Source organism: Benincasa hispida, chromosome 1, assembly GCF_027475165.1.
Source record: "Benincasa hispida cultivar pf3 chromosome 1, pf3_genome.v1.1, whole genome shotgun sequence".
NCBI lineage: Eukaryota > Viridiplantae > Streptophyta > Magnoliopsida > Cucurbitales > Cucurbitaceae > Benincasa > Benincasa hispida.
The window spans coordinates 27,742,015-27,757,448 of record NC_143478.1 but is presented as its reverse complement, the minus strand read 5'-3'; the positions used below and the strand labels follow the sequence as shown (position 1 = coordinate 27,757,448).

General features: G+C 28.6%; 1 protein-coding gene across 1 annotated transcript; it reads left to right on the top strand.

The window, feature by feature from the left end:
• Positions 1 to 8,427: 8,427 nt before the first annotated feature.
• LOC120090907 (NAC domain-containing protein 7-like) lies at positions 8,428 to 12,282 on the top strand. The gene is made up of 5 exons (XM_039048601.2): positions 8,428 to 8,777; positions 8,863 to 8,951; positions 10,019 to 10,193; positions 10,275 to 10,546; positions 11,488 to 12,282. The coding sequence occupies exons 3-5, from the start codon at positions 10,034 to 10,036 to the stop codon at positions 12,058 to 12,060; spliced, it is 1,005 nt and encodes a 334-aa protein (XP_038904529.1). The 5' UTR covers positions 8,428 to 8,777; positions 8,863 to 8,951; positions 10,019 to 10,033; the 3' UTR covers positions 12,061 to 12,282.
• The last annotated feature ends 3,152 nt before the right edge of the window (positions 12,283 to 15,434 follow it).

The following is a 15,434-nucleotide window of genomic DNA, read 5'->3' as shown; positions in this document are numbered from 1 at the left end:
ATTTAGCAGGTTTATTTATATTTTTTTTTACGTTTTGAAAGATGTACTTAAATTTGTAATCAAATTTTAAAAATAAAAACATATTCTCAATTTTTTTTTTTTTTAACTTTTAGTTTTCACATCATGCTAGGATTGTTAGAAAGTTTTTGAAAATGAATTACATATAAAAAAGAAATGTGAGCAAATCCATAAAAACATGATAAAAATTTTAACTATATTTTAAGAAGGAATACACTATGAAATTTTTCAAATGATCACCTAACTTAGTATTGCTCTCGTATAAATATGAACTGCAGAGTTTCTCACAGACCAAAGACATTATGCTACCTGATTTAATCCAATCATGATATGTTTTCTATTTGGCTATATTTTTATTTTTCATTTCCTGTTTTCTATTTCTATTTTTGAGAAATAAAAACATGAAAAAGTAATAGGATGATTCCCCACTCGAAAATCGAATGTTAAATGGAAAACACTCATTATTATAAGTTTGTCTTCGTTGATGGACAAAAAATGTAAAAAAAAAAATGTCTACTTTGATGGCCAAAAAACATCAAGAAAGCCTAACCATCAAAAAAAATTTCTTGATGATAAAAAAAAATGTCATAAAAAGCTCTCTCAACATTTTTGGTCATAAAAAAAAGGTACTTTGACATTTTTTGCCCATCAATTATATAGAAAAAATGTCAAGAAAAACAGTTTTGTTGATACGTTTTGAACTTCAAAGTAAGGTAATATTAATATTTTTTGTCCATCAACTATTTTTTAAGAATGTTGAGAAAACCATTTTTTTTTTTTTTACTTTTATGCATGTCAAGAAAATATTTTTATTGGCGGTTTTTAAGCGTCAACTATACACTTTTATTGAAGTTTTTTTTGCCGTCAACTATATCAATTTGAAAAAAAAATCAAGGTCATTGGGACCCCTCATATCTAACTTGTAATAGACCCCAATCAAGCTTTTGATCTTAAATTTGTATTTACACTCATTGTATCTAATCTTTACTTTTTACACAAACAAGAAAATACACCAAATCACTTACATAAAATTTGTAGCACAACTACAAACCAACAACTTTAAACAATTCCTAGAAAACAACAACTTCAATCAACTTTTGTAAACGCAACTACTTTAATTATAAAGTGTATCATTCTTCCTAATACCAACCATTACAAAACTAGATCAACAACTACACAACTCATTCAACACCAATAACTACACAGATATCTTGCAATCTACCAACTATACACAACGCCAAATTTTCAATAACATATCTAAATTCATTTCATTAGACCACCTCATTGAAATAAGTAACATATTTAATAAACTTACTACAACAAATCAACCAAATAATTTTCATTAATCAACCAATAAAACAACGTTTCTACAAACAATCACTATCTAAAAATCTGATCATATAATACCTAACCCTATCAAAATTGGCATCGTATTTCATATCATATTCCATATATACTAAATAATTGAGGTACCATATAACAAAAATCCATCAAACCTAGCATCCTATAAAGTCATAATACTCAACTCTCACTGTATCGAATTCCAATTTATTGTAAGGTATTTATCTCGTCAATTGCAAACAAACAAGTAAATTAATTTATTAAAAAAATTATAGTAAGTGTAAATATTATAATTAAAGAAGATAATCTAAGAAAATGCAAACAACATTTTTAATTATTCTGCTCTTATGTTTTACTATGTCATGCATAAACTTCATAATATAGTACTCACACTTCGTACTACCTAGTTGTTAAACACACTATATGTATACATATATTTTAACCAACGTTATAAAAAAACAAATATTTTAATCAAATGTATATTATCATTTAATCAAAATTAAAATGCTTACCTGAATAGAGACCCAACTAAGAGGTTGAGTCTCAAATTTGTCCGAGAATAAAACAATCTTATGGCCTTAAAAAAACAAACACACAAGATATCGTAATGTTTACATAATATACATAATGTGAAATAACTATTAGATACTTACGTATTGACCCTAGTCTTCACCTTAACTTTAAATGAGGATAGTCATACCACTTCTAAAGTTAACGACATAATACACTTAAGCCACCTCTAAACATATAAGTGACTACCATAACTTTAGGATAGTTATTCCACTCCTAAAATTATCAACCATAACTGCAAGATAGTTATTCCACTCCTAAAGTTATCAACATAATACAATTAACCTACCCATAAACATGTAAAAGCATATATAATTAAATTTCAATGGTACATTTAACGGGATTGAAATATATTACATAGCAAGAAGAATTAACGTTTCATAAAAAAGGAAATCATCTGAGTGACTACCATAACTGATGGATCCATAGCTAAATTAATCGAACTATATAAGTCATTCCTAAAAAAGTTAAGTATATAAGTGACTACAATAACTGCAGGATAGTCAATCAATAGCTAAATTAATCAACATATATAAGTCATTCCTAAAAAAGCAAAACATATAAGTGACTATCACAACTGAACGATAGTCAGTCCATGGATAAATTAATCAATATATAGTCATTCCTAAAAAAGCAAACCTATGTGAAACCCACATTATACTAATATAAGGAAGTCACCCTTAACTTAAACGGGGTGGTCAAGTTTGAAATCTTAAGCATGGAAATGTTAAGCCTCAATTAAGCTGGGAGGTTTAGGTAGCCTGCCTAAGTCTAAGAAAACTATATTCAGAGTGCAGATTTGAAGTCTGGATTTAAGGAGCCCGTATTTGAAGTGTAGGCTATTTATAAATCTTGTGTTTGTGAAATGTTTTCTAGTATTTAATCAGTGGTTAGATTTTAGATTAGTTCAACTTTGATACAGTTAAGTTTAAAATAAACTAAAAAATTTAAAAGAATATTTGTTTTTTTAAATAAAATTGAAACAGAGATGTGACTAAATTTATAATTTATTTAATTTATTATTTTAATAATTTGGCATTTTGATTTTACTAGGTTTTCAGATAAAACTTCAAAGACTTTTGTCACTTTAACTAATTTGAAAATGATCATTTTTTTACCGCAACGTGCTAACTTCAAATTGAAATAAACTAACGTTTAGTCTTAAATTCAATTGTTAAAAAATTATAATTTCTTTTTATCAAATTACATTTGAGGAAAAAAAATAATAAAGTTTGAGTTTTAATTTTTGTTTAGCGCTAAGTTATTACCAACATTTTAATCCTTTACGTTTAAAAAATAATTCTAAATCCTCGAGCTAGTTAAATTGACCAATGGATAAAAAGAATGAAAATGTTAAATTAAATCAGGGCTTTCTATACATATAGCCTAAACAAATATACCTAATTATATAATTATAGTCTAATGAGCTATTATTTTACATAAAAATATGGTCCAATTTACTTTTTTAGCTCTCAACGTGTAATGGAAGTTTCTTGTCATTTTGAACATTCCAAAAAGTTTTCTTTTCAGAACCTATACAAGTAAGAAAAATATCTACAAAAATCCAAAAATGGTTGCCCTAATAAATGAAAGCAAGAATCGACAAGAAGCTTGGAATGAGAAAACAAGGTATATTTAATATATATAGCACTATATATTTGATTTTTCTATAAATAAATCAGTGTATATTTAATAAGTGCATGAATAATACAATTTGTATAGGAAAATTATTTCAAATGGTAAAACTGTTGAAAATATTTACAACATATAGCAAAATTTTAGAACTATCAATGATAGACGTTGATAGACACTGATAGACACTTATAGAAGTCTATCAGTGTCTATCAATGTCTATCATTTGATAGTTCTAAAATTTTGTTATATTTTGTAAATATTTTGGTTTATTTTTCTATATTTAAAAACAACACATTTGTATATGATGTATATTTACATTTTTTTTTGTATATTTTTAAATACAAATCATGGTATATGCGATGAATATATATATTTTCCACTATATTACTAGTATATTCAACATATACTTAGATCTCAATAGATAGGTGATCGATTTTCAACTAGGAAAAATAGAAAATAAACGAAATCTCCTAAAATAAAGGAAACATTAATTTTAAACAAAGAAGGGAAGAGAGAGAATTCAAAAAGATAATCTAATAATAATAATTATTAAAAAAAACTCCAAAAAAAATTTGAAGAAAGAGAAAGTGTATTTTTTTAAAAAAATATATTATTGTAATTAAACTAAGGGTCTCTTTAGAATGATTTAAAAAAGAATCACCTAAGTTGGTGGCCGGATGTTGGCCAGCAATGGTCGTCGAAGGTGGCTGCCAGATGTTGACCGACAATGTTCATCGGATGTGGCGGTCAAAGTTGGCCAGCGGCGGTCACCAGAGGAGGTGTCCAAAAGTTTGTCAGCGAACTTCCTAGATTAAATTAGAAAATAAAAAAATAACCCATTGGTTTGAACAGTATTTACTAATCAAATCCATGGGAAAATGATGTAAGAAGCCAAAGTTTCCTAGATCACTGTCCAAAATAAAGATAGGGCTTAGGATGTCTAACCCATCCAATCCCAACCTTTGAAACAAACACCTCTAAGTTACTAATTTGAATCTTGTTACTAATTTATGTAAAAACTTTATCCTTAATTTTTTGGAGGAATTTTTTTAGAAATATACGATAGGATATGACGATCAATAGGTAATCTTTTGGGCACTGAAAATCGATTCTTGCAACTTCTTTAATTTAAAACTATCATATTTTACCAACACCATATCAAGTATTGAAGATATTGTGTACCTCACTCTTGTTTCTTTAGAAATCCATATTTTATCTGATAAAATATCTTTGATGGACATTGCCCATCAAGAAAAACGACATTCGTGTGCCAAAGATCTAAATCCCGCATGAATTTAATATTTGTTTTCATGGTTAGATTCGTTGATGTTTCGGTCCCGTGAAGTAATGTTTTTTTTCTTGATGGCCATTACCCATCAAGAAATAAGTTTTCTTGATGGGTTTTGCCCATCAACGAATTCAAAAATCGAGAATTTATCTTTTTGATGAAACTTACGTATTTTTGTATCAAGAAATATATTTTTCTTGACATGCATGTACGACAAGTTGAATATCAAAGGTTATTGTGTCAAGAAAGGTATTTTTTATGGTCTTTTGCCATGAGCATCAAGAAAACAAAAATTTTGTATGTTAAGAAAGGCCAAAATTGTAGTAGTTACTGAAAAACACTATAATAATAAAAATACTAACAATAAGTAAACAAGTAAAGGCACATAGAAGTTGGCAACTCAGTTCGGTTATAATCCACCTACGTCTAAGGGTAGTGTGCCTAGGAAAGATAATCCACTAATATTAAAGAGTTAATTAGTTACAACATAGTATTTATTTGTAATACACAATTACTACAGTGACTCACGTAGAGCTCAACTCACTAACCACCTAGGCTCCCCCTAGATGTGAAACTTTCTCTCAAGTGTACTTAGGCTCCCCCTAAGTTTGATAATATTAGTGTTAGACACTTCGACTTTCGATAGTGTGTGAAACTCCTCTCACTGAGATATCTTTCCCTTAGTCAGCGAATTCCCTTCACTAATAAATCTTAGGATCCCCCTAAGATGGAGAACTCCTTCTCCGAAACTGAATTTTAGGCTCCTCCTAAGACTAAGAATCTCTTCTCTAGCAGCAATTGCTTAAATTCCCCCTAAGACTGTGATTTACTTCAAAGTGTTGCACTTCAACGGATGAAGAACTTGCACAGTGAAATAGTGAGCAACAAGCAAGAACACAATGTTGCACAAAAATGACTATAAAACAGAACATCTTGCTTGATTAACAGAAGCGGTAATCTTAAATATTCAACATAAATCTCTTTAAGAAATTGAATTCAAGAAAAGAAACAAATCCCCATTTAGATTAGGAAGGTCGCGCTTCAATAAAGGAAAATATCAGACGAGATGTTACATAGGATATTTTTAGATAAGAAAAATATTTATAGTCGGATAAGAACTTACACAATAGAATATTTTTCTCGTCTGAAAATATCCTGCAGAAAAATATTCTGATGTCACAAACAGATGTTAAAACTTTATTTGAGACAACTGTAAAAACCACTGCCTTAGAAAAATTATAAAGCCAACTAAACAAATCTCTAACAAAAGACATGTTAATTATGGTGCTAGTTTTGGTTTCTCATTTTCATCGTGTGGAGAACATTTACAAACAACAAAAAATTCTAAGTTTTTTTTCCAAACATAAATAAAATAATTGTTTTTTTCATTATTGGCTTATAAAATGCATAACAAATATTTAAAAGCAAATAATATAAAATTTTAGAATATTTAATTTTTTTTACATTAATATAAAATTCAGTTTCATATTTTTAAATTAAAATTTTAGGAAAAAATAATAAATGATTATCAGACACATTTCTATAATTTTACTAAAAAAAAAAAAAAGAAATAATTGTTATTGATTTATTAAAAAAAAAAAGATAGAAACATAAAATGAGAATAACCAAACATGCTCTAAATTAAATTCATATTTTGTTCTAGATTGGATTCTTGAAGATTTCATTTATGGAATAATTTTGGAGTTTTGAATAAAATGCAAGGTGAAACACAGGCATAGTTGGTATAGAAAGTCTTAGTCGTTTCATTTGCTTAAAAAAGAAAGAGATAAAGAAATAAAGAACATAGTCCAAATTAAGTGGGAAGTTTTGTTCTAAAGCATATATGCCTATGAGCAAAGGAGATGGTGAAAAGTTTTTTTTTTTTTTTTTTTTTTTTTTGAACAAGAAATTAAAGGAAAAAGAGCAAAGGAAATGGTCTTAGACAAACCCTAAAAACAAGAATATCAGCTAATTAGCTGATCTTTAGTTATCTTTTCTTATGCTATTTTTTTAATTCAACGTATGAAGATGGGATATTTGAAAAGTCCGATCTAATCTTTTGATCGATCGTGGTTAGATATATCATGAATACATATTTTAACCAGTTGAATTCTACACTTAGGTTGACATTTCATCTAAGAATTAAGATTTTATTTATGATAATTTAAACGATGACGGTTAATTTGCATAATAAAAGAAAGTTGAATATGATATATAGAATGAATGATGATAGCTTGTAACTGAAAATGTAAATGTGGTTGGAAGATATTTTGTAGTGATGAGACATAATTGAAAGAGGGCAATAGCACTCATAATTTGAAAGTAGAAAGCTATGAGGAAGACAAAGTAATGAGACCACCTTAAAAGCCAATGAAACTTCATAGGAACAGATCAACAGCCAATGGCAAATGAGCCTCTCATCTCTCCCTTCACCACCGCCATCATCATCACACCATATTTCTCTATGTTTCATTGCAGTTGGAGACTCAAAGAAGATGGTGGGGGAAAAATGGTAGGGACTAGATATCAACATTATTTGGGCCATTTTTGGGGCCATCATTCTCTATTTTTTTTAGAGAGTAGATTCGAACCTCTAATATTTTGATTGAAGATTTATATGATATCTTAACAAGCTAAATGAGGAGTAGAAATTTGTTAAAGTTTAAGTAAGATTTGAGGGATGAAATGATTAGGATGACAAGTCACATGAAAGGTCAAAGATAATATTAATATAATATTATAAATTTGGAAAGAATAGAGATATAAGACATGTATATTTGAGAGTAATTTTGAAATGGTTAAAATTATGTTTGTCGTTTTCAAAATATCTTTGAGACATGTTTTTAATCATTCAAAACTAACTTTGGTGATTTGAAAATTACATTTAAAATATAAAATTAATATTATATTAATTTTGAGTGATTAAAAGACGTATTTTGGAGTGGTTTTGAACATGACAAAAGTTATTTAAAAATTTTCAAAATCACTTCTAAATGACCTTAAGGGATGCTTGGAATGAGCTTTGTGAAATGGTTTCTCCTTCCTCAAAGGCCTTTATTGGATAGAGAACGAGAAATGTGAAGTCATACTACTAGAGATCGGATCACTCCATCATTAGAGGAATCTAAGTTTGGTCTTTTCATGGTGAAATCTATAAAGATCTTTCTCTGAGTTCGAAAAAATGCAAATTCTTCATAGTATATGGAGTAATTTTATGATGCAAGCTTGTGGTTCATCTAGTAGGAGAGTCGGAACAATAGGCTCGATAAGGAAGAGGAAAAAACTCCCTCCTGCCTTTGGGAAGATAACACCACCTTTGCTACTTCGTGATAAAAAAAAATACTAAGCTCTTTTATAAACTTCGATGCTTCCTCTATAACTTTAAATTGGAAAGTTTTCCTCTAACCTATCACCTGTACGTTTCTCGCATCACTGACGCGTTACTTTTATATCTTGTAAAAAAAATCACTCCCAAACATGTCTATAGATGATCTCTCATACATCCAACCAATGAGAACTAAACTCAAGTTCTCAACTTAACTTTTAAATAAATAAATAAAATCCCATTTTAAAAAGAGGTTGTCTCATGGCAAAGTTTTCTCCTGACTTCCTATAACACCTTCCAATTTGCTTACTCTTTCTATCTTTCTCTCTTCAATACAAAAACTCCTTTAAATAAATTTCATTCCTTCATATTTTTTTTTCCCCTCTCTCTCTGTCTCTCACTTGGGTCTTTTTCAGCTTTCTTTTCAGCCTTCACCACCAATTCAGCTCTCTCATCTCTTTTTATGGGAAAATATTCTTAATCACTTTCTATATATATAAACAACCCTACCCTACGCTACTTCCGCTCTCACAGAGATCTGATCCATCAACAAACACCAACCGCCACCGCCATCGAATCAATTCCCTAGAACATCTCTCTGTGTGTTTTTGTTTTTTGTTTTTTCCTTGTCGGATTTAGGGTTTCTTGTTCTTCGATACTTAACAATCTCTGTCTTTCATTGCAGAAACAAAAGCTAGGGTTGTATTCTTCATCTCTGAGGGTTAATTTATCACCAAAAAGCTAAGATCTTTTCTTCTTTTTGCTTATTACCTTGTGAGCCCTCTCTCTATTTTCTCTCTTATTTTTTTAAATAACCATCTTTTTGTCTTCTGGGTATTATTGATTTCCAACCCTTTTTTTGGGGGGGTTAAAATCTATGTACTGATTGACTTTTTGAATGACATCAAAGTCAATTCACACTTCAATTTTTGTTAACATTTTATTTGATTTTGTTTTTGGAAGATTTTTTTTTTTCCTAAACAAATGTTAGACAAGATTCCTAGAAATGTTTTTGTTTTTTTGATGATTGATTGGCAGCCAAGACAAATCATTTAGATCATCACCTAAAACTTTTTTTTTTTAGCAATAAGATGAATTTCCATGATTACACTTTACTTTAATGATAGCAGTGGGTATGTGTGTGGATGACACATTCTCTTCTCCTAAATGGGTTTTTTCCCCCCATTTCCCATTAATGAAAAATTAATATATATTAATTCAAATGTTGCTTATAATTTGATTCAATCTTAGGCTGTGTGTCTCTTAAAATTAATGTGTCATACCTCTAGTATTTGTTTAAAATGCTTTTTTTAAAGATTATTTTTCAAAACATTGATGTTGTTGTTATATATATCCTCATAACAGACAAAAACCTTATCTTAAAATTATAGGTATAATGTTGTTGCTAATTATGAATTATACATGTTATCTCTTGCCCTACTTCCTCCAATGATCCATGCTAATTTTTCCTTGGTTGTAGATTTTCTGCTGTCTTCTTCTTCTCTAATTATTTGTTGATCACTATATTGTGTCATAATAGATATTTAACTCATAGATATTAGAAGAAAATTCAAAACATATATAGTAAAATAACATAAAATTTAAAACATTTTAGAGCAATAACACCATTGGAAATTTTAATTCCTTCTTTTTCTTTTTTACAATTGGTTCAATTTGATTCCTTAGAGCAAAAACATTATTATTGGAAATTTGAACTCATAATCTCATTCAATTCTTCCATGTCACATGTGTGTATGAAATCAATCCTACAATAATAATAATAATAACTTAATTAAAGGCAAATATAAATATTTTGACACTGTAAAAAATGAAAATTTCAGGATTAACATCATACAATGAACACATTTTTACAAGTTCCTCCTGGATTTCGATTCCACCCAACGGATGAAGAACTTGTGGATTATTACCTTAGAAAAAAGATTTGTTCAAGAAGGATTGAATTGGATGTCATTAAAGATGTAGACCTTTACAAGATTGAACCATGGGATCTCCAAGGTAAATTAAATTATATCAATTCTTTTTACCTTAGAATTAATTACTTGGTAACAATTATTAACTATTTGATGTTGAATATAGAGATATGTAGTCTTGGAACAGAGGATCAAAATGAATGGTACTTTTTCAGCCATAAGGACAAGAAATATCCAACAGGAACTAGAACAAATAGGGCAACTGCAGCTGGATTTTGGAAAGCAACTGGCAGAGACAAGGCAATTTATTCTAAACATGATTTGATTGGTATGAGAAAGACCTTGGTCTTTTACAAAGGTCGAGCTCCTAATGGCCAAAAGTCCGATTGGATCATGCATGAGTATAGACTCGAAACGGATGAAAATGCCACTCCACAGGTAAAGTCTAAAATCGATTGAGAATAAGGACATGTTTGAAAGTGATTTTGAAAGTTATTTATGTTCAAAATCACTATTCTGAAAACATTTCTTTAATCATTCAAAATTATTAAATGTAATTTGATTTTCTTACACTTTCAAATGTGATTTTCGTACGATCAAGATTGATTTTGAAATGATTATAAGCGTGTTTTGGAGTGATTTTAAATATGAAACAAAATTATTTTAACTATTTTAAAATCATTTATGGCTTGCTTGCTTGGGGTGTTGAGTTGGATATTATAGTTTGTGGGTTATAAAAGTCTGTGTTTGAAGTATATACTATTTTAGTATGTTTAGGCGAGTGCAAACTATTTTAGTCTGAGTTACAAATGAGGCGAGAGGATGATTACAAAATAGTAAACACTATGGACAATGAGGGTTTCCAAATAGTTTTATTGTAGCTAAGTGTGTGTTACGAGTAATTGCAATATCTAGCAATTTTAAGACTAATAATTAAGTGTATAGCAATGGATTTAAAGAGTTATAAATATAGCAAAATCTATTAGTGATATGATCTATCACTTATAGATTCCTTGGAAGTTAGCTTTAAATTGTGCTATATTTGCAATTCTTTTGACATTATATCATATCTGCTAATATTTTTGAGCTAGAGCTATATTTGCAAACTACCCCTATAATAATTGGGAACTTCAACATTACAATAGAAGACTCAAACGTTGAGTGGACTATAATAACTCACTCCTTTGAAGACAAGTTGGAGCACAAACAATTTACATTTAATATGATTTTCTTTGTCCACTAGATCAAAATCAGCTTTCTTTGCTAATGACAACAACCCTTCCTTTGTTGCTCTTAATACATTTGTGTTTACTTCATAGTCTTTTATATTTCTTACATACGCCTTAATAAAGTATCATTCTTCTTTATTTTACGTACAGGAAGAAGGATGGGTAGTTTGCAGGGTGTTTAAGAAGAGAATAACGACAGTAAGACGAATGAACGAACACGAATCACCGTGTTGGTACGAGGAACCGGGGTCGTTTATGCCCGACCTAGACTCTCCAAACCAAAGCTCACATTCCAATTTCCCTAACCATATGTCTAACTTCCCATGCAAAAAGGAGGCAGAATATTTGCCCTACCAACAAGCTCAAGTACCCCAAGACCACCATTTCCTTCACTTACCACTTTTGGAGGGCCAAAAGTTAGCCAACACCTTTGCCCTAGACATCAACTTACAAACCTCCAACTTCCAACCATCAGCTGCAAAAATACAACAACAACAACTTTCCGACCAAAACTTGTTGTTTTTGTTCGACGACAACAACAACAACGACGAACAAACAATAGATCAGCTCACAGATTGGCGTGTGTTTGATAAATATGTTGCTTCTCAGCTCAGCCAAGAGAATAATAATAATAATAATAATAATGCTTCTAAGCAAGAAGTTATGGTTCCAGAAAATGCTCCCACATCCACTTCAACTTGTCAGATTGAGCTGTGGAAGTGAAACCAAAACCTCTTCTTTTATTTTTTTTTTTTCATTAAGGGTTTACTTCATATTATATATTATAATTAATAGGATGTTATAAGAGTTCTAAAGGGTCTAATTTGAAGTTATTTTTTTAATCAAGATTTCTGTACATAATTAAAGACTTATTATTATACCATTCGTATAACATACAATATACACACTCATATATATGTATATGTAACATTTTTATGTGTCTTACATTTGGCTTTTGGTTTGGCTAACTAATTATACATCTTTGTGGTGTTATTTGGTTAGAGCATAATTTATATAGAATGTGTCAATTTAGATGAGATATATGGGTACACCTATTGAAACGAGTTTTAGTATCTTGTTTTAGAAAATATTATGTTAATTTAGTTTAATTTAGGAATCATTTAGATATTAAATAACAATGAGATAGGGATACAAATGAAAATGGAGATGGAAAATATATCCTAACTTCATCATCCTATATTATCTCGTCATCTGTATATCTTCTGTATGATAACTATTCCATTTTTTTGTCTTTGGGTTTTTGAAAAATATGCTTATTCTTTTACATTATCTTTACAATGATTTTCATCTTTTTATTAATGAAATATTGAAATTCTTAATCAAATTTCAAAACAAAAATAACTATGAAAAAACAAACATGATTAAGAATTCAAATGTTTTTTTGAGAACTTTGAGAATCTTTTTTTTAGTACAACAATTGCGAGAAAGGTAGATCAAACCTTTAACCTTTAGGGGCCGTTTGTTTTTTGAAAATGTAGATAACCAAAATCTTAGATGCCCGAAATTATATATATTAGGAATTATAGATGTCCAACATCTTTAGATTACCATATTTATTTTGTAGGAATATTTTTGCAGGTACCTGGAAGTATTTTGATAACTTTGTTTGTTTCGTACGATTTTTACTTCAAAATGTTTTAAATTTACATAATATTCCAAAAATGCCCTTACGACTAATTATTAATTTACAATTAATTTGATATAATTTGAACTTATATAACATATTTGTTTTTATCAATTTGAATTTCTTTTAAAACTAATACAATTTATATTGTTTTTATATGTTATTTTTCTCAACAAAATAATATATCATAACTTAATATTTTGTATAAAATAAATATTAATATAAATTTAAATTTAAATATATTGCTAAAAAATAATAAAAATTATGATCTAACTAAAAATATATGATATATATAGTTGACAGTATTTATTTTAATTATATAATGCTAATGAAGATTTACATACATACATACATATATATATATATATATATATATATATATATATAATAAAATAAAAACTCCATCTTTTAGGAGGGCATCCAAAACTCTCCAGATGCCTTCTATTCAGGCATCATAAGACGCTCAAGAATCTTTAGATGTTTGTACATCTTACAATACTGCAAAACAAACGAAGTAATCTAGATATCCACTTTATGGGAATCTTGGATGGTCGTGAAACAAACGGCTCTTAAGGAGGAAAACCATGTCAATTATCATTGAGCTAAGCTCATCTTAGCATAATGATGAGAATCTTACTATAGAAAATGAGGAAACAACCATAAATAATTTGTTATAAAAAAAAATACTAAAAAGAATTTGTTTTCAAACAAAGGCTTAAAAATTCCTTCGTTTCACCATGAAAGTTTGTTCAATCATTTTTCAATTGATCTCTATGTGTTTTTTTTAAGTGATACGTTTGATATGTAATTTTAATAGGTACAGTCTAAGTTTTTGTAACCTGAAGTTGAGTTTCAATTTATATGTTAGTGTAAAAATACAGCATCTATCATTAAAATTTACTCACAAAATCAATTTAATAATTGATAATATATTTTTACACGTGGTTTTTATACAATTAAATTTAATTTTGAATCATTCAAATTTGTTTTAAAGTAATTTTAAGTATGACAAAAGTGGTTTTACTCCATCCAAACATGGTTTTAAGTTACAAAAAAATCATGCTGATGTAGCCTTGTTCGTATGGGCTGACTTTGTATGATTTGTGAGAATAAAATAGTTTGAAATGTAAGTTTAAGAGAAGCATATATTTAAGTTTTATGTAGTCAATGAGATTATTCTCGAATTAAATAATGTAGGCTCGCTTTCAAAATCTCAAGCCATACAAATGTAAATAATTATGTTAGATGATAAGATAAGATGGAAGATAAGGAGTTTGATAGGTTCAGAAGAGGTAATTGTTGTGGCGGTAACTATGACGGAATACTGACTAGAGAATTTGATGCAATAGCTTTAGAAATGGAATGGAAGGAGAAGTCAGCGACAGAGTTGTTTAGACGCCAGTAATATTTATTTTGATATCGTTAGTTGGTAGAATTGTTCAACTACCCTGTATTATCTTTTCGATGTTCTCTCAATTATTGGATTTTTCTTTGAAAAAATAAAGTAATTTATTCAAATAAAATCAAATGTGAATAATTATATTACCTTAAATATACTCATGTGAAGTGACAAAACATTATATTTTTTTGAACAAATCATTATATTTCCTTTTTATTTCTACCGTTTTTCTATTTTCTATATATTATAGAGAAATGTTGGTTAGCTTTTTTATTATTATTATTATTATTATTATTATTTTAACAATATACGGAAAGAGAAGGGATCAATAGGTGCACAAAAATATTTCAACTAGACTGATACATATGTAGCACCCTAATCATACCCTAGGACTAATATGAACTGAATCTACCAGAAAATTGAAAAAGACAAGTAAGTTTCAATACACAAAATATTAAGACTTGACACATACATATTGTAGTATAGATTAAGTGGGTTGTTTCATAAAATTAATCAAAGGTCGTGCAAACTAATTTAAACATGCACAAATATAAAAAGAAACACAAAATAATAGAGATGTCAATATCGTAGATAATTTAAATGATTAAGATATTAAGAGGTCGTGAGTTTGAATCTCTACCCTACATTTGTTATCTTTAAAAACTGAAATAATTAAGACCATAACAAAGGAGGAAAATTGGAAAATGGTTGAAATTACTCTTGAAATAAAATTAAAAAAAAAAAAAAGGCTATTTAACTTTGTATAAACATAGAAATATTCAATAATATATATTAAAAGTTATAATCACTATAAACAATGACATTGATGCAATTTCCATGTTTTAATAACTATTGAACTCACATATTGAGTCTTGCTAAAAACAAGACAAAAGAAGATTATTAAACATAGCCTTTGAAAACCCATCTTCCCTTTTAAGCCAAATATCCAAAGCCAACCAAAGGAAGAAGAAAAGAAGAGAGAAAAAGTGGAAGATAGTAATAATAAACCATTCATGGAGGCTTTGTAGTGAAGTTTAAAACTTGACCTATTTC